Source organism: Bubalus kerabau, chromosome 17 (genome assembly GCF_029407905.1).
Source record: "Bubalus kerabau isolate K-KA32 ecotype Philippines breed swamp buffalo chromosome 17, PCC_UOA_SB_1v2, whole genome shotgun sequence".
In the NCBI taxonomy this organism is placed as follows: Eukaryota; Metazoa; Chordata; class Mammalia; order Artiodactyla; family Bovidae; genus Bubalus; species Bubalus kerabau.
Window position 1 is genome coordinate 29455149 of NC_073640.1, and position 20101 is coordinate 29475249.

The 20101-nt window shown below is 37.1% G+C and overlaps 1 protein-coding gene across 8 annotated transcripts in view; it reads right to left on the bottom strand.

The window, feature by feature from the left end:
- The window catches only part of CNOT1 (CCR4-NOT transcription complex subunit 1), an 85416-nt gene that overhangs the window by 35662 nt on the left and 29653 nt on the right, over positions 1 to 20101 (bottom strand). For 4 of the 8 annotated variants that reach the window (XM_055552279.1, XM_055552280.1, XM_055552278.1 and 1 more), the window contains exons 3-17: positions 15300 to 15407; positions 14615 to 14713; positions 14200 to 14268; positions 14058 to 14112; positions 13392 to 13595; positions 11359 to 11527; positions 10222 to 10348; positions 9969 to 10079; positions 7232 to 7402; positions 6705 to 6832; positions 4266 to 4506; positions 2468 to 2587; positions 1939 to 1977; positions 1602 to 1724; positions 1283 to 1434 (exon numbers count right to left, since the gene is read on the bottom strand). In XM_055552279.1, coding sequence (XP_055408254.1) covers positions 1283 to 1434; positions 1602 to 1724; positions 1939 to 1977; positions 2468 to 2587; positions 4266 to 4506; positions 6705 to 6832; positions 7232 to 7402; positions 9969 to 10079; positions 10222 to 10348; positions 11359 to 11527; positions 13392 to 13595; positions 14058 to 14112; positions 14200 to 14268; positions 14615 to 14713; positions 15300 to 15407 — 1916 coding nt within the window. The remainder of the gene's footprint in view (positions 1 to 1282; positions 1435 to 1601; positions 1725 to 1938; positions 1978 to 2467; positions 2588 to 4265; positions 4507 to 6704; positions 6833 to 7231; positions 7403 to 9968; positions 10080 to 10221; positions 10349 to 11358; positions 11528 to 13391; positions 13596 to 14057; positions 14113 to 14199; positions 14269 to 14614; positions 14714 to 15299; positions 15408 to 20101) is intronic. The other 4 variants (XM_055552284.1, XM_055552285.1, XM_055552283.1 and 1 more) reach the window with 1 other exon arrangement.

Below are 20101 nucleotides of genomic sequence, written 5' to 3' on the forward strand. Positions count from 1 at the left end.
TGACTAAGAAGCAAGTGAATACCACAGTGGACTTGTCAAGAGACCAACTTAGGGTTAAAGATATGCCTGGACACAGCACACAGAATCAAAGGGTGAAGAATAGCTTACTGATTCCAGAGTTTAGTTTAACAAAACCTCCAATCTTAGCTAACCACAAAGCTTATCCAGAGATATCAGTGACCAAAGAGGACAAAGAATACAGATATTACTAAATTCGTTTAGAAAAGAGCATTAACAAAACAAAAAACCCTTGAGTGGGTTTTCGAGAATTGTGATTTCGAGAATTGCCATGTTAAACTTTCCAGCTTTCAACCACAAATAAGACATGCAACACACACACATATAACCAAACTAACTAGAAACAGAAGGTAAGGAAACTCCCTTCAATGTGAAACGTAACTATACAACCCATAACTAACACTATAGCTAATGGTCAAACACTGGATACTTTCCTCCTAAATCAGGAACAAGATAAGGTTGTCTGTTCTCACCACATCTATTCAACTTTAGACTGGAGGTTCAAACAAGAACAATTAGACCAAAAAAAAACAAACCAACTCTCTATTCAGATACCATGACTTGTATCAAATATCCAGCAAAAAGCACGACTAAAGCAATGCAAACATCACTGAAAGAAATTAGAGAAAACTAAAGAAATGGGACGATTATCCTAGATTTGTTAACTGGAAGACTTAATACTATTAAAGTGGCACTATCCCCCGAGGTGATCTAAAGATTCAACATAATCCTTATCAAAATCCCACTGGGCTATGTAATTTCTCTGCAGAAATGGACAAGCTGACCCTAAAATTCTTATGAAAATTAAGGAACCCAGAATGACCAAAACAATTTTGGAGAAGTAGAAAGCAAAGTTGGAGAACTCATACTTCAATTTAAAAATTTACTTAAAAGTGAAAGTTATCAAGACAATGTGGTACTGGCATAAGGACAGGCGTATAAATCAATGGAATAGAACTAAGAGCCCAGAATAAACTCATATTATGTGCAAGTGATTTTTCAGAAGATAGTCCCAAATGGAAAGACCAGTCTCTTCAACAAACAAATCGACTATTCACATGTAAAACCATGCATTTAGGATCCTATCTCACACCACATATTAAAAAATTAACTCAAACAGAGCTCATACTTCAGTAGTATAGTACTTTGGACTTAAAACCCACTGGATTACTTTAAATGCTGTTGTATTTAATCATTCAAACCCTCTTCCTCAAATCAATAATTATCCACACAATCCAGTTCCAGTATTAAATACTCTTCTTACCCTGCACAAGCTTGTAAACAGGCCAACATTGTCGCCAGGGTTTCTGGAGGAAGTTGAGCACTTTTGGGCTGATCTTTCTCTGGGGCAAGTCCCCCCAAAATAGAAGGACACCGTCTCTTTAAAAAAGTCATACAAGCCTGGATAAAAGGCTCCTGAAAAAGAGAAAGTTTTTCAGTGTATCTGAAACTCATCATTAACTGATTTCAGACTAAGCACTACAACTCAACTCCAGAATATAGTAATAACATTTTGCCATTTTCTTCAGTTATCTTGACCATCAAAACTTAAAAGAAGTGATAAACGGACAAATCCCACTTACTCCATGCTCTCGAATTTTATCTGTGAGCCACTTGTCAAGTTTGAGGTATTCACGACGTGAAGCAAGTGCAGCAAGGTCAATAACAAAGGCAAATGGAGTACCATTTAGCAGCATTGACAAAGCCTAAAGAAAAAGAATATTAGAAACTACAAGTCAAGCAATGAGTGACTTTTCTGTCCTATTTTCTGTTTCCAGTTTTTATTTTCACAAATAAGTCTAAATAAAACATTGCTAATATTTTCTTAATCATAATTTTTTAAATAGCTTAGTGTATATCAATGGTAACACCTGTCCCTAACTATACGATCACATTTCAAAGACAAACACATGACTTTACCTTCACAATAAACTTTACCCTGTGTTTTTTCAAATAAACCTAAAGCAAAGCAAAACACAAAGCATGAAAAATTATCTTTATCTGTTAAAAAAAAAACAAACCCTAAACTCAGGCTTCCTCTAAGTACAACTACAACACCAGTACTGTGTACATCAAATCAAAGACATCAAGAATCAGACTATCTGTCAAAAGAATCCGTTAATGCTAATGAAATCTGTAGAAAAGTCGATAGCCAACCAGTTTCTCCAAAAGTTGTATCTCACGGATTACATCTAAGAAGATGTCAGTATCACTTATTTTAAAACAGCCCTTTAAATATCATAGAAGACCAAACAAAACTCAGTGAAATATAAATGAAAACACTTTTACACTTCTAAAAAAACCACTCTTCTTCCAACCTCTTTCTACCTATAAGGAAAAACTCTAAATCTCATCCATTCTAGCTTATAGTTACATGTGACTTATTCCTAAGACACGTGGAATTTTTATCATCAATAAATAAAGCATTACTCTGTCCCTTCAAGCTCACCTTCAAGTCCTGGGCCACATCAAGTATTCGAGACAATTTGGCCTGGTCATACTGCTCCCCTCGCATGTACCATTCTGCCATTGCATGCATGATAAGTTGGCGGATTGAGGGAGACTGTCCCTAAGAAAATAAAAAAGGGAGTTAAATAGCAATACTACTACTAACCATTTTGATACACTGTTGCAACTGCTATTACAAACGCTGATTTCACCTGTACTCATGTAAAATTGAGCTGTATCAGTGCAAATGATAAAGCATTGATTACAGTGACTTGTGTGTTGCGGGGGGGAGGGGTGTTATTTCCACATCTTCCAAATGATGCCTACCCCTAAACCCTTAGGTCATATACTCACTACAACAAATCTGTCCTATAAAACATTTTCAAAGACAATATATGATGTGAACATGAGGGTGCATCAAATTTACATGATCCCTTAAATTCAATTACATATTACTGGCCTATAAAGACAAAACAGTTTCAGATAATCTCTCATGTTGCACAGGGCCATATTTTTTTCAGTATTTCTGGGACTAGAGTTTGTACATCCTAAATTTAGCTATTTTCACAAACAATAATGCTCATTTTCTATAATTATTCAAAAAAATTTTTTTAAAGCAGAAAACAGCCTGTCTTTGCAGTTGAATGGTAATTTAGCTAATGTCTCTCAGAGAAGCAACAGCAATTACTACTACTATCTAAACCACTTTCCAGTAACTGTCTCAGACTGACAGAAAGCCCAAGTGAGACAAGTATCTAATCAGGAGTGGTGATGCATGTCCCTTCACTGTGCCTTCTCTCACAGATTTATTGAGAAAAGTCTAAGAAGGCCTACGCTGCAAGCTTCTGGTTAAATGTTTGATAAACACTTTGTAAACTCTTATCTATCATGTGATTTCAGTCTCCAGCAATGCGGGTGGCCTGAGGAAAGGAATGGAACCAAGGCTAATGTTTTTCAAGTTTTATCTGATATATAACAAACAATAGCAGGAATATCTTAAAGAGGGGAACTTGGTATAAAGGGGAAAACAACTGCTTTTTCTTAAAGCCTCTACATATATCTGCATTTAAAATGCAGGCTTCTGGCGAGGAGGGGAAGATCAATGGACAGAAGAGTATTTACTTGTGAAATGCATCCTACAAAATTGGGTCGGGGGCACAAGGGCTTGAAAACTCAGCAGGAACCAAAATAAAATTTAAATGCTGGATGCTGGATTTAAAGTACAATTATGTCAATTCAATTGATCTGTGATATTCTCTCATTTGCTGTTAAGAAGTAAAATGAGAACCTTCTGTTTCTATTAAGCTCTGTACTGGTACCCTAGCGATACAGTTTTCATAATACTGAATTTTTTTTAAATTGTCTTGCCTCCTTGCTCTTTCAAGTTTTATAGTTAATACCTACATGATGCTAAAAGATAAAATAAATTTTATGGAAGTGTGACTTTCTCAGAGTGTCAGGATTCCAAGGTTGACAATTTCTCTAGTTGAACATCATCAAAAGAATGTCTATTATGCAGAAATAGAATTACAGATGTAGGAAACTAACATAGTTATGGGGGGTGGGGATTGGGAATGACATATACACACTACTATGTACAAAAGAGAGATAACTAAGTAAGAACCTACTGTACAGCACAGGAAGCTCTACTCAACACTCTGAAATGGCATATATGGGAACGGAATCTAAAAGAATGAATATGTGTACATATAACACTCGCTTTGCTGTACACCCAAAACACAAATCAATAAAAAAGTTTTAATGTTGATTATTAAGACAAAGAAATGGTCGTATCTTACCTGTCCATGCCATGCATAGTGCAAAATTATAGCTGAGTTAGGGTGGTTTCCAAGGAAAATTGGCATCAGAGTGGAGATGAGTTCGTGGCGCAAGGTGTGCCAGGAGGTGTTGATTTGTAATAAGGCCAATACCAGCATGTCTGGACAGTGTTTGATAGGGAAGCTGAAGAGCTGTTTGACTTGCTCATATTGCCCTACCTCTGCGAGCCTTAGCAGAGATTCAATCAAATCCAAGCTCTTCCTAACAAGAATGGAAATAAGATAATCTTTCAGTGAAAATCTAAGGACACAAAATCCATTTTCCAAATAAATGATACCAGCTATCAAGACAAAACCAAGTTGCTGTCATCTCTAGTATTTGAAAAATATTTAAATTGGTGCTGATTCATCTCAAATATATAATGCTGGCATGCTTTCAAACTAACTTTAAAAGCCGTCCAAATTAACAAAATAAGTGATGAAGGAGTAGACGTGACTGACCATTTGCATAACCATGGACCTCCTCACCATGAAAAACTTTTTGTGATTAGAGTGAAAAATAAAAATATCAGAGTTTAGAAACAGTCAAAAAGTCAATAAAACATAAACACAACAAACATTCTACATAAAAATACAGCCTGACTCACACAACACTGCAAATCAACTGTATTTCAATTTAAAAAGAAAGCCCAGCCAGAACACTTAACTTTGGTAACACAGTTTTAACTTACGTGCCCCCTCTGATGTCATACAAGTTCAGAAGTAATCAATACCTCCTATGAATTATTCTTGCCCTAAGAAGCTAAATGTGGTTGGCTTCAGCCAAGCCTCAAATCTTACTAATCCTAGTCCATAAAAACTATGGGATAGAGATCAAATTAAACACCATGAGGAAACAGATACCCTATATCATAGGGAAGACTACAGGATGCTATTTTTCCATTAAATCAATGGTCAAGAATTATATTAAAAAAAAAAAAAGGAGGAAGAAGACTTATAGAATGAAAGAAACTATGTACTTAGACCTTGTGTGGACTCCCAATCATACAAACTGTTACAAACCATATTTGAGACAATTAGGGAAACCTGAATATACAGCTGTATCAAGGAGTTATTAAATGTATAATGACATTTCAGTTTTATAAATTGGAACGAGGTCTTTATCTGTTAAAATGAAGAAACACTGCCATACACATTAATCTTAACAGGAAGGAAAAAAAAAAAAAACCAACCAACCCAGCAGATCCAACATTGGCTACCACCTGAACATCTGGGGAATCGATACACTTTAGAACAGACCACTGCTTGGGTCAATCTTTCACAACAGGGATCAGCAAACAACATTCACAGGCCCAATCTCACACTGCCTAATTTTTGTAAATGCTGTTTTGCTGGAATAGAGTCACACTCACATTTATACTGTGCTACAATTTAAGAGTTAAGTAGTTGCACAGAGACCATCTGGCCTGCAAAGCCACATATTAAACCCTTTACAGGGAGAATTTACCATCCTTTGTCTTATAAGATGATGTCAATAGGGCTTTGTGCGTGCTTGCATGCTAAGTCGATTCAGTCGTGTCTGACTCTGTGTGACCCAATGGACTGTAGCCTGCCAGGGTCCTCTGTCCATGGGGATTCTCCAGGCAAGAATACTGGAGTGGATTGCCATTTCCTACTCCAGGGGATCTTCCCAACCCAGGGATTGAACCCACATCTCTTAAGTCTCCTGTATTCTCTGGAGGGTTCTTTACTACTGGTGCCACCTGGGAAGCCCAAGAGGGCTCTATACTGTCCTAAAACGAACAGCCACAACACGTCCTCCTCCCTCCCCATCCCCCCAAACACTAACTGTTCATGTTGAAAAAGTGTCCCAGTAGAGTATGGCTGGAAAAAATGGAAAAAAAATTATAAAGTAGATGTCTTTGAGAACCAAAACAGCCCATGGCCACTCCCTATAGCCATGAGTGTATTTTAATAGTAATGCACATCCATCCCTCAGAGGAATGACTTAAGTTTCAGGAGAAACCAACTCAGGCAGTCAGATTCTCCCTCAGAAATTTGGAATTGAAACTCAGAGAAAATAGATAATTAACTTAAAGTTTGAGATTTCATGAGTTGGCCACTTTGAGCCACTTACAAAAGCAAGCAAGCAAAATCTACAGAGAAAACAAAGGGATTTAACCCTAATAGAGAAGTGCAAGTCTCCTTCTAACGTGTCTGATAGTTTCAGAAAATATATAATGGCAGATATTACAAGAAGAAAGGTGTATCTAGTAATAAGAGGACTAAATAGAGATTTTCACCCAAGAACACCCTACTATATAAAATTTAGGGTAAGCAGGCTTGCTAAAAATACTATTTCATTTAAACCTTTAACTATGTAGTTGGCTAACTATTAATCTTATATTTCAAAAAAGTAGAAGTGATCCTTTCAAGAAAAGCTAGATGAAGAGTGTTTACCATGTGGCAATTTCTCGATTGTCATCCTCTGGTGGTGCTTTCAGAATATCAGTGGCAACAGTATGACAGGGATAGTCGGCAAAACAGAAGATCTCTGGATTTATAAGGGAATGCTGAATGAAGGAGAGCTGGAAAAAGAAAAAAGTCCTTACTACCATAAATGATTGTGGATGTTAAAAAACTGAAACATTTAACAAGGCAATTTCAACCTTAAGGTTATCAGAAATTTCCCTTTAAAATCTTAATTATTTGATCTTTCAAAACCACAGGTAATTCAGACAAAATAAGGTGCATGATGACCCTGGAGACAAACATCCTTAAAATACTGAGAAAACAGATTGATTGCTACACTTCAGCGGAGTCTGGTATTAAACTATAATAATTTCTTCAAAATTCACGGGAGTCTCTGCTTTTCTGAGCAATGCAAAACAAATTCTATTTTAAAACAATATTTTAATCAAAGGATAGAGGTCACTATGTTAGTTGTTATTTTGTGTCTCTTCTATAGCTAAACACTATTCACTTACCTGGCCTTCTGCATGTTTCCAAGGTCTGTATATGAGATCTACAGGGAACACTTCCATACCCAGACCCCTCTGAATGCCATAGACTACATTATGAAGTCCTTTACTATCACGAATTTGAAACCCAGGATGGTCCAGTTCATAAGTTACTTCCTTGAAATTCAAACTCGGGTTCTAAAAAAGAAAAGCACTTCAAAGTTTAATGAACAAAAGTGCACATATTTTGATTGCTTTATCCAAAGAGTCACATTAAATCTTTAGCTCAATCAAGATGGTAATGGTTTAATTATAGACACAAAATCATCTAAATCTTTCTGGCATTACCAAAAAGTCTTAGAAGAGGTATATTCCTTTAAAAAAATTTTTTTATTTTTATTTTGGCTGTGCTGGGTCTTCATTGCACTACATGAGCTTAGCTGCCCCGCAGCATATGGGATCTTAGTTTAGTGACCAGGGATCGAATCTGTATCTCCAGCACTGCAAGGCAGATTCTTAACCAGTGGACCACCAGGGGAGTCTCAGAAAAGCAAATTCTTAATATTCAAAATAAACCAGCTCTACTAGTAAGTAACTCCAATCTTTCAGCAAGCAACTCCAACCTTTCAGCTCATGACATACTTCTGAATATATATGAGGACATAATGGGGAAATTTCTCTTCCTCTACTTTAGTGCAATGAACATGCCCATCCCGATAATGCCTCTTCTTTACAGTAAGACTTCATTACTTTGGAACAAAGTGGCAAAGATAAACCAATTATCCCAAATGTCAATCTTAAAGATGTCCCCTAAAAGTATCTCAATGTATGTATCAGGAAAAGTGATCTAAATTCTTTATGACAAAAAGACTAAAAATATTCTATTCAAAAATGTTTTATGAAAAGGTATTCATAAAAGCAGTATGAGATTCCTTAAAGAAACACAAAGCACAGGAAACAACTTTAGAAGATCATTTACCAAACACTCTGCACCAAGCAATAAGAATATTTTGTGCTTGGGACTTCTCTGGTGTCCCAAGTGGGTGTCCCAGTGGTTAAGACTTTGAGCTCCCAATGTCAGGGGCACAAGTTGGATCCCTGCGTGGGAGACTAAGATCCTGCATGCCACATTGTGTGGTCAAAATGGGGAAAAAAAAAAAAAGAAGGATATTTTGTGCTTGAAAGGGAGAAAAAAAAAAGGATGTGCATACTTCAAAATTAAATCTCCAACCAAAACATTATATCCAATTTAGTTTTGCTTTAAGGTGACTTCTCTGAAGACTTGCTTTGTATACAGTACAAAGAGTAAACCTCAGTTGGGGTATTCACTCTAAGGCAACAATAACATTCAGAGGTGAGATTTTTTTCTACAGTTTGTTTCAAGGACTGAATGTGACAGAACAGAATCATAAATATACTATTAAATAGCATTCCTAGAAAGAGGTTAAGTTTGGGAAGTCCACAGGTGTGCCCCTATGGTTTCCTCCTTTCATCTTGGGTAGTAAAAAACAAACAAACAAACAAATTATTAACCCAATGTATGTCTGAAATTGTCCTCTGCTCCCTGTCTACAAAAAAATATACAGAAACTCAAATACATGAGAAGAAAAAGAGGAAAGTATTACTAATTCAACTATTCAAATCCACACTGAAGGTGTTTAATTTATAGCCTTTGCACTCTGAAATCAAAACAACAGAGGTTCAGATAACATGGAACACTGTCCTTGTCTACAATTAAAAAAAAAAAAGAGTATTGTCAATAAGGCAATAAACTACTGAGATGAAACAGAGAGAAAAGCATGTTTTCATTTTATAGACAACCACAGGTTAAGAACAAATTAATAACTGGTTATCCATAAGTGATAAAACTGTGATTTTATTTTGCTTTTCTTTCATTTCACTTTCCAAATTTTCCGCCATGATCATGTTATTTTTTAATAGGTTTGAACACCATAAATCCATCTACTATTAAGAAAAATAAAAGGAAAACCCTTTGATGTTAAGGTCATACAGAGAATGGTATGATTCCCTGTTATTCAGTTCTGCCTCTAAGTTACATATGTGGAAAACTAAAACTGAAATATAGGATAGACAAATGACCTAACCTTACCAAGAATGTTATATGTGTGTATGTAGTCATTAGCCTTATATGTAGTTCCCTGACATTTTATGAACAAGCCTGGAATATTACATCTTGATCTTGACTCCACACTCCCTTTTAATAACTAGAGGTTTCACCCTTTTATTTAACATTTCAACATTTTAGGAGAGGTACTTTTTATTTTAGGAGAGGTACTTTTTATTTGGGAGCCAATTATTTAGCTTATGGATATTCCAGATGTGGAACTAGTAAGAGATGTATTGATTTTTATTATTCCTATCCACCATAAACAAAGTTGGCAGGGTTTTTGTACACCTTCTAGAAAACATTCAGACTTTTTTTCTCAATAATTCTTCATATAATCATTATTTTGTAACAAATTCATCCTTCCCCAAAAACCACACACTAATCGCCAGCAAATCATATCATCAGTGTGATTCAGAACTGCATAGCAACAATTCATTATGAACAAAGCTACAGTTTGACTATGTGCTATTTCCAGTACATAATTACTTCTGATGTTTCATTACATTTAAGCCAATGAAGTCAGAAATTACAAAACAGTGCAGCCCTCATTCAGCTAGGCACTTTACTCATTAAAATTTTCATTCTCTGGGCTATACCTTACTAACATCATAAATATACGACATTACATGTACTCACCAGTTCTTTGAGAACATCGATCAAGACTTCTACATTCCATGTGTGTGCCTGTGCTCCATCACTTTTATCTTTCCCATCACTCCAGATTCCACTGCCAGGAGCAGAGATACTCTGTAAGAGTAAAAAATGAATTAAACAAAGCCAACTACTGCATGTGTTCAGCTCGGGTTGATAGACTAATCATACTGACTTAATAAAATAAAAAGGGTAGGACATTAATTCACTTTGTAAAATAGTTGATTGCCACACTTACCTGTAATGGAATTCCGTCTGTTAATCCTGAATGAGTTCGAGCCATCATTCCTAAAACCCTTGCAACCTGGGCAGCTGTGACCTCCCGAACACCAAACTGCATGATTATATTGCGACATTCTTCAATACTGAAACAAAAAGTTAACTTCAGAAAAATAGCAATGTCAACACCAAGGTTAAGAAACACTCATATGAGTCTTTGAGTGAAATCACTAGTTTTACTAACATAGAGTAATACACTTCATTTCTTCTTACTTTCACATAGCAAGTAATGGAAAACACGCCCAGTTAAGAAAAAAGTTTAAAATACTGATTAAAGAAGGAAATATGAATTAAGAGTAGTATCTTTTTCAAAAAGAAACAAAATTATCCTCCTTAATCTTTGAATATCAGTATTTTAAAGAATAACTTGATTTATACCAATCAAGGGTTATTCTGATATGTACAAAGCCTTGAAAATGTACTTTTTTTCACTTTGCATCAACAGAAGTTTTATGCCAGACACATATATACACATAATACACTTTCAAACTAAGTGGAAATGTGATTTACTTGAGTTTTAAAAATATTAAATGTTAAACTTAAAGTCAAACTAAAGCACATAAATGCCCTTAATAATATACTCAGAAGAAACATTAATAATCCACTGTTTAATAGTCTTAAGTGCTACCATTAGGGTAAGCAATTTCCTCTGATGCCCCTGGCAAGTGGGGAAAATATTTGAGAGGCAGGGTATGAAAGCGCTAGAAAAGGAAGACTGCAAAAATCAAGGCACAGTGAGGAAACTGAGGGTGGGAGGAGGCAGAAGCAAATCAGGCACACTTGACGGGACACGATCCCATTAACACTTGCCGCAATGCCCTTTCTCTCTCAAAAAGCTAAAAATGCCTAACATGCCAACTAGGCTAGGAACCCCTGTCTGTAAATGTGAGCAATTAGGGGGGATGGAGAAGTAGAAATTTAGCCACCAAAACACTAATAGGTGGCAGCAAAACTAATATGTGGAAGATTGAATTTAGAAGCAAAATTCTTGAGAGGCAAAGACAACACATCAAGGAATCATCAGGAACTTGCTTTAAAAAATGACATTGTACTTGTCCTAAGAGTAATCAGAAGTTTAAAATGCCTTCCTACCAACCTTGCACAAAAGCCATAGCCCACTTCTTGCATAAAATCAGCCAAAGAGCTCTCCATCATGGTTTTAGCTACCCCTCCGGAATCAGGCAGGATTCTGTCCATTAGAATGTCCCGTTTTTCAGGGTATAAAAGTGGTGCAAGCACCACAGGACAGCGTTCCTGGGGAAAATCTGAAAAAAGGAAGAAGATACTTATAACAGCTATATTGATTAAAAACGAACTGTCCTCTTTAACTCTTTAAAAGTCCCTCAAACCTGAGTCTTTGACAAGTTCATACTCAAAGCAAAGTTTATTCAGTTTATTCAGCTAGCCCAGTCCAAACTATGACTTCAAAACCAATTCTAAAATTTGAATGTTCCTTTGTCATACATAATGGTCATGAGTATACTTTTAATTCTTTTAGATCCCATTATCTATTGACTAAGTCACACTCTATCAGTTCAGTTCAGTTCAGTCGTGTCAGACTCTTTGCAACCCCATGAACCACAGCACACCAGGCCTCCCTGTCCATCACCAACTCCTGGAGTCCACCCAAACCTATGTCCATTGAGTCGGTGATGCCATCCAACCATCTCATCCTCTGTCATCCTCCTCTCCTGCCCTCAATCTTTCCCAGCATCAGGGTCTTTTCAAATGAGTCAGCTCTTCGCATCCAGTGGCCAAAGTATTGGAGTTTCAGCTTCAAGACAGTCCTTCCAATGAACACCCAGGACTGATCTCCTTTAGGATGGACTGGTTGGATCTCCTTGCAGCCCAAGGGACTCTAATTCTTCAGTGCTCAGCTTTCTTTATAGTCCAACTCTCATACCCATACACGACCACTGCCAAAACCATAGCCTTGACTAGACAGACCTTTGTTGGCAAAGTAATGTTTCTGCTTTTGAATATGCTATCTAGGTTGGTCGTAAGTTTCCTTCCAAGGAGCAAACATCTTTTAATTTCATGGCTGCAATCACCATCTGCAGTGATTTTGGAGCCCAGAAAAGTAAAGTCAGCCACTGTTTCCCCATTTATTTCCCATGAAGTGATGGGACCAGATGCCATGATCTTCGTTTTCTGAATGCTGAGCTTTAAGCCAACTTTTTCACTCTGCTCTTTCACTTTTATCAAGAGGCTTTTTAGTTCCTCTTCACTTTCTGCCATAAGGGTGGTGTCATCTGCATATCTGAGGTTATTGATGTTTCTCCCAGCAATCTTGATTCCAGCTTGTGCTTCTTTTAGCCCAGCGTTTCTCAAGATGTACTCTGCATATAAGTTAAATAAGCAGGGTGACAATATTCAGCCTTGACGTATTCCTTTTCCTATTTGGAACCAGTCTGTTGTTCCTATATATCACTATATAGTTCACACCCTATATATCACTCTAAAATGTCACACAGCGCTATCAATTCCCATGCAAGGAGGGCATCAGAAACAACTGGTACATCCATGTCTTTTCATTTCACTGACAAGTGGAAAACTTCCTAATACTGAGAAAGTTAATGCAGTTTAAAATTATATAAATTTTAATATAAATTATATAAACATCAAGAAAACAATAACAACAGTGAAAATGGATAGTGGCTAGTCCACTATAAGATTTGTTTTAAAAATTTCTGAAAGGAAGATGGCAGCAACAGAACCAGGAGTTATCTTAGCACAACAATGCCAACAGCCAAAGAGGTAAAGTTGGTATATCAAAAGTGATCAACTTTTTTCAACCAAAAAGAACATGCCACAATACCGTAGTCTCTGTCTCCCATAAAAGGGAAAAATCTGACCACATGGAAATACACCAAGTCCAAACTGAGATGGCACTTAGATAACAAGATTGTCAGTGAAGTGCTCTTTGCGTTATACTGTTTCTATAACGAGGTTTTTATCACTTTTGTATTTTAAATTATAAAATACTCTCTTCCTTCTCAAAGATTATCAACTTAACAGAAAGGTAAATCGCTGTCTTCATTTGTATTCTAAAATCCCTTTGCCATGTATATTCATCCAAAAAAACCATCTTTTGTATCATCTTTTATAGGCTACAGACAGTCTTTTTACCTCTGCGCAGCGTCTTAAGAAAAGCGTCTATCTGTTCCTGTCCAACTCCAAAGGCTCCCTTCTGCCCAAAGAGGAGATGGGACAGGAGGAGGTGTAGGACCTCTATTGCTATATCTTGGAAGCCACCTTCCTGATTTCCACTGACGTCTGCGTCAATGTAAGAACGCAGAAGATCTGGAAGCTTCTGTTTGATAAACTGGGCAGCTAGAAGGGTAAACAAACAAACAAAAAAAAACAAGTTATTTTTGCACCACAACAGGTCAGAAGTCACATACCATCAAAATGTAGATAGATGACCATCGTTCTCAATTCACCAATTCACCCTTCACCCTCTGTATTTTCACAGCTCTAGCTGGCAGACATAAAATAAAAGACCAATTGCCAAGGGCTTGGTGAGGGGGTAGAGAATTTTCGGACAGGTACAGAGCTTCAGTTTTTCAGAACAAAGAAGTTTCAGACATCCATTACATAACAATGTGAACAGTTAACCTTAATGAATTATACATTTGAAAATGGTTATGAAGGCAAATTTTAATGTGTTTTTACTATATACACACACATAAAGGAGACCAAACAAAAATAATCATACTCTCTAAACTAAGTTCAAGATTCAGAAATTCACAGATTTTAAAGACTCTAACCTCACTACAGGAAAGAAGAACTTACCAAAACCTCTGAGATCTGTGCTGGAAGAATTCAAGAGGGCAAGGCCAAAAATTACCTGAAAGAAGAAGGGTCAGATTGACCAAAGAGTACAAATAGCTGCTTTATTTCTAATTCTGTCTATCTCTTTTCTTAAATCACTTACCTCTTGTACTTTGCTTAACTTGAGAACTTTACTCAGCTGGGCAAATAAGTGGGGTGCAGGCTTTAAACTCTGAAACAAACCAAACTTTATTTTAAAATAGGAACATACAATTTTCAGATCTATAAAAGCATCTGTTCACCCAATTATGGTGCTGCATAGGAGTGACAAATCTGTAGTGAGGCTAGCAACAGTTGTGGAACTGTGTTCTGACAAGCTTAAGCCTTGCTATGACCTGGTTTTATTAAGATTCTAATTATTATCAAACTACCTTGACTTTGTTAGAAAGTTATAAAACCCCCCAAAGTAAGTATTTGAAGTTTTTTAATTAAAATATGATATGAGATCAAGGATTAAGGCTTTTTTTACAACATCTAATAAGATATCACATCTTAGGGCTACTAAAAGGAATACCAACCTTCTGATAGTGCAATGGATTATCAATGGCATAGGACAGCGTCGAGATAAAATTTGGCTTCGTAATCAGTGACGCACACTCCTGAATCAGAAACTGAGTCTTTAAAAATAAAAGATAAAATTTCATTAGCACTCAGTCATTATCTTGCATAAACAGAAACAGCATTGCTCAGAACATTAAAGGATAACCTGATACTGTATACTGTTCCTACATTATCAAAATCAGCTCTTTAAAAATCCCACTGAAACTACCAAAGTCTATTAACAGGAAGTGTTAACCAAAACCTCTGCAGGACAGAGTCCATTGACAAGGTCACCATAATTTCATGTAATATCATGACAAACTGCTCCCAGATTGAGAATCAAGCCATAGAACTCAATCTAGGACAAGAGATCTTCTTTCTGCCTGACTTACTTGTCAAGCAGGACTGCCCTACAGTCCCACTTCCTTCAGGCAGGTCTCATTCCCAGTTCTCTAAGCCTGAATTGTGTAGCTATAACGGTCTGCAGCCAGGCAAGACAAGAGAAGGACAAGAAAAGGAGAAGTCCCTCTATCTTTAAGCCATTCAGCTAAGATTATTTCTGGATCCTATTTGTATGTGAGATCTGCTATGCAACTAGGCCCAAAATGCAACTCAGGGAACAATCGGATCTAAGTGAATATATACTGTGTAAGCCCCAAATACCTGATGAAAATCTTTGCCACTACTTTTACCATCGCCACTGAAATCCACATGCGAAAATAGGCAGCGTAATAAATGCCTGTCTGCCTCAGGACCGTGCCGATTCACAATCTAAAAAGACCAAAAATACGAGTTTGTAGTCAAAACTGAGTGATTTTTTTTTTAAATTCACCTCTAGGACAATATCCTAAATTACATAACTGTTCATTCTGGAATAAGAGTTCTAGGAATTGAGATGGAGGTGCCAATATTTTGTGATTAAATATTTTTAAAATGCTTCCTACAGGCACTAGCAAGAAGGAAAGAAAAACAAAAACTACCAGGAATTAGCCCCATCTAATTGTGTTCTCTGATTCCCCTCTATACCAAAAGCATCAAACAGCACAAATGACACATTGAAGTTGTAAGGCAACAAGTTTATAACAAACTGCACTTGTGGGAGCCTCACTTTTTCTGTCCATTGTTTTTACCCTAAAGAGTATAACCTAAAATCTAACACAACTGCAATTTTTATAATAATAGCCCACATGGAAAAGCCCTAAAGGAACTGATCTGATTATTAGTACTGGCCCTGAGCTTCTGGCTGTTGCTCAAATTTACCAATGCTATTCCCTCTAATTAAAAAACTCCAGATATCTACAAATGGGTTTGTCTTCTCACCTCCTTTAGGTTTCTGCTCTAAAGTCACTTCATCAGTGAGAGGTTTCCTAATTACCCTCCCTAAAAGAACAATATGACCTGCCAACATCACCCCTCACCCTGCTTTACTTCTCTCCATGGTACTTACCATCACCAGATAATTTTCTATTTTCTACGTCTCACTAGACTATAAGTGAGAACTGGGAATTTATGTATCTGTGTTCATGTCATATCTAGTCAAGAAAAGAGCTTCAGTTCAGTTCAGTCGCTCAGTCGTGTCCGACTCTGCGACCCAATGAATCACAGCACACCAGGCCTCCCTGTCCATCACCAGCTCCTGGAGTTCACTCAAACTCAAGTCCATCGAGTCAGTGATGCCATCCAGCCATCTCATCCTCTGTTGTCCCCTTCTCCTCCTCCCCCCAATCCCTCCCAGCATCAGGGTCTTTTCCAATGAGTCAACTCTTCGCATGAGGTGGCCAAAGTACTGGAGTTTCAGCTTTAGCATCATTCCTTCCAAAGAAATCCCAGGGCTGATCTTCAGAATGGACTGGTTGGATCTCCTTGCAGTTCAAGGGACTCTCAAGAGTCTTCTCCAACACCACAGTTCAAAAGCATCAATTCTTTGGCACTCAGCTTTCTTCACAGTCCAACTCGCACATCCATACATGACTACTGGAAAAACCATAGCCTTGACTAGACAGACCTTTGTTGGCAAAGTAATGTCTCTGCTTTTGAATATGCTATCTAGGTTGGTCATAACTTTCCTTCCAAGGAGTAGTGAAAAGTGAAAGTGAAGTCATGTCTAACTCTTTGTGACCCCATGGACCTTAACCTACCAGGCTCTTCTGTCCATGGGATTCTCCAGGCAAGAGTACTGGAGTGGGTTGCCACTTCCTTCTCCAGGGAATCCTCCCAACCCAGCGATCGAACCTGGGTCTCCCACATTGCAGGCAGACGCTTTACCATCTGAGCCACCAGGGAAGCTAAGAAGTAAGCGTCTTTTAATTTCACGGCTGCAATCACCATCTGCAGTGGACACTGTTTCCACTGTTTCCCCATCTATTTCCCATGAAGTGATGAGACCGGATGCCATGATCTTCATTTTCTGAATGTTGAGCTTTAAGCCAACTTTTTCACTCTCCTCTTTCACTTTCATCAAGAGGCTTTTTAGTTCCTCTTCACTTTCTGCCATAAGGGTGGTGTCATCTGCATATCTGAGGTTATTGAAAAGAGCTTAGCCCAATGTATATGTAGAGTAATCATCTGTCTATTAAACAGCACATTAACAGACTCCATGAGCCAAAAGATTCGTTCTGGGTTTTTAGTGTATTATCTGTATGAATGCTTTGGATTACTTTATAAAAAACAGTGCATCTATTCAAACAGTTTAACATATTAAAAAGAACATGAAAAATTTTTGCGGGAGACATAAAAGATTACTTTTAACACAAAAGACATTAATTAAAGACAAAATTGTCAAACTCCTAAGTAAAAGATGGTGGAACTAAGACTACTTTTTTCCTATTCTAGCCTCTCATATTAAAAAAAAAAAAAACCACTTCAGTGACTTCTTTGGTCATCCAGTGGTTTAAGAATCTGCCTACCAATGCAGGGGACATAAGCTCAATACCTGGTCCAAGAAGATCCCACATGTCACGGAGCAACTGATACCATGTGCCACAACTACTGAAGCCCGTGCACCTAGAGCTTGTGCTCTGCAACAAGAGAAGACACCACAGTGGGAAGCCGGGACACTGCCACTAGAGAAATTCCACATAGCAACAAAGGCTCAAGGAAGGAAGGAGGCAATTTTTTTTTTTAATTTAAAATAGGGTCAAAGGACTTGGAAGCTGATAAGAATAAGCTTTCAGTGGCCAAAGAGGATAATGGATGAATATCAAGAATACTGTCAATGGATTCAAACACATCAAATATATTAAAAAATACGCAGATTTCTAATATTAAAAAACCATTCATTGGTCTTATTTGGAGGCTAGGAAACAAGTCATTTTGAAAACTGGCAAACAGAATCAAGCCCTTCCTCTATATAAATCATACTTCAGGCAACCAGACAATTACAGGTGGTAAGGGCAAGTTTCCATTTACAGAACTATTTCAACTAATAAAAAATGCTAACAATTAGAATGTTACCACTTTGCAATCCTTAACAATCAATGAATCCAGTCAATGAACAAAGCCTGACAAAAATCACAAAAATAAGAGACTAGACATTATGAACTCCTAATTAAATAAAGTATACACTGCCACCCATAAAACTGTCCTAAGGGAGAAAAAAACCTTAATCTGATTAAGCTCCCAAATTTAATTATCAATTTACAGCAAAGTAAAGAACATGTAAAATACCACCCTGGGAATGTAATCAGCAATATTCAGACAGTGGATAACTACCGGACAATCTGATTTCTTTAACAAAATAACTGCAAGGGGAAAAAAAAAAAGGAAGGATAAAACACAGATTTTAAGAGATTTAATAAAAATGCAACAAACTATGGGGGAGCACTCCTGACTCAAGTCAACAGTTTTTACCTTTTTTTAAATGAGGCAAACTGAAAAAATGCTAATGTTAACTGGATATTTGATGCTTAAGAACTATTTTGCCAGGGGGAAGGGTTTGGAGGAGGAGTGGGAATTTGAGAGTAGCAGGTGCAAACTATTGTACATAATGGATAAACACATCCTACTGGATAAACATCCTATTCTACAACAAAAAGAATTATATTCAGTATCCTGTAATAAAATAATGGAAAATAATACAGAAAATAATATACATACACAAAACTGAATCACTCTGCTATACACCAGAAACTAACCAACAACTGTAAATCAACTATACTCTAATAACATTTAAAAAAAAAAGTTACTGAGAGTTTTAAAAAAAGATGTGATAATGGTATTGAGATTAGGTTTATGGTAAGACATAAATGAAATTATGCCTGGGATCTGCTTTAAAACAACTGAAGAGAATGGGTTAGATGAAACAAGACTGGTTACGAAACCAGATGACAGATTCATGGGGGTTCTATTATACCTACTCGTGTGTGACTGAGATCATCTTTAATAAAATCTTAAACTGCAATTTTATTATTACATTTTATGGATGAAATAATTGAAATTTTAATAAAATTTTTAAATTTATTGAGACTATCATTTAAAGAATAGTATAAAATGTTTTTATAATAAAAATACTTTTAATGCAAATCAAAAATTACTCAAGTATTAAAAAGCTCAGTAGGAAAACCAGGCTTGATTTTATTTTTCTATATTTTACTTACATAGTACCTTTTTAAATATTTACTAATTTGTTTGTTTATTTGGCAGCACCAGGTCTTGGCAGCAGCATGAGGGATCTTTGATCTTTAGTTGTAGCATGTTGGAGCTAGTTCACTGACCAGGAATCAAACCAGGGCCCCCTGCGTTGGGAGTGTAGAGTCTTAGCCAATGGACCACCAGGAGAGTCCTCATATTTTCTTTAATAATGACAACAAATATTTTCAAAGAAAATAACAACTATAGGAGTTACTCTCTAAAGAACATCATAAAATCCTGACTAAGGGGGCAAATTAAATTCTCAAGTTGCTTTTTCACCTATAGCATAGTAATACTAGCCAGCTCATTCACATTTAGGGATTTCATACATCTAAAGAAAATCTGATAAATATTCCTTCTTCTTACTTGTCAGCAGAAGAAAGAACAAAAGGAACACAATTCCAGTCAACCTATTTAAGCCACAACAAGTGAAAAGTGTCAGTCACTCAGTTGTGTCCAACTCTTTGTGACTCCATGGACTATAGCTCACCAGGCTCCTCAGTTCATGGAATTCTCCAGGCAAGAATACTGGAGAAGATCCCTTCTCCAGGGGATATTCCCAACCCAGGGACTGAACAAGGGTCTCCTGCACTGCAGGCAGATTCTTTACTGTCTGAGCCACGAGTTCAGTTCAGTTCAGTCGCTCAGTTGTGTCCAACTCTTTGCGACCCCATGAATCACAGCACGCCATGCCTCCCTGTCCATCACAAACTCCCGGAGTTCACTGAGACTCACGTCCATCGAGTCGGTGATGCCATCCAGCCATCTCATCCTCTGTCGTCCCCTTCTCCTCCTGCCCCCAATCCCTCCCAGCATCAGAGTCTTTTCCAATGAGT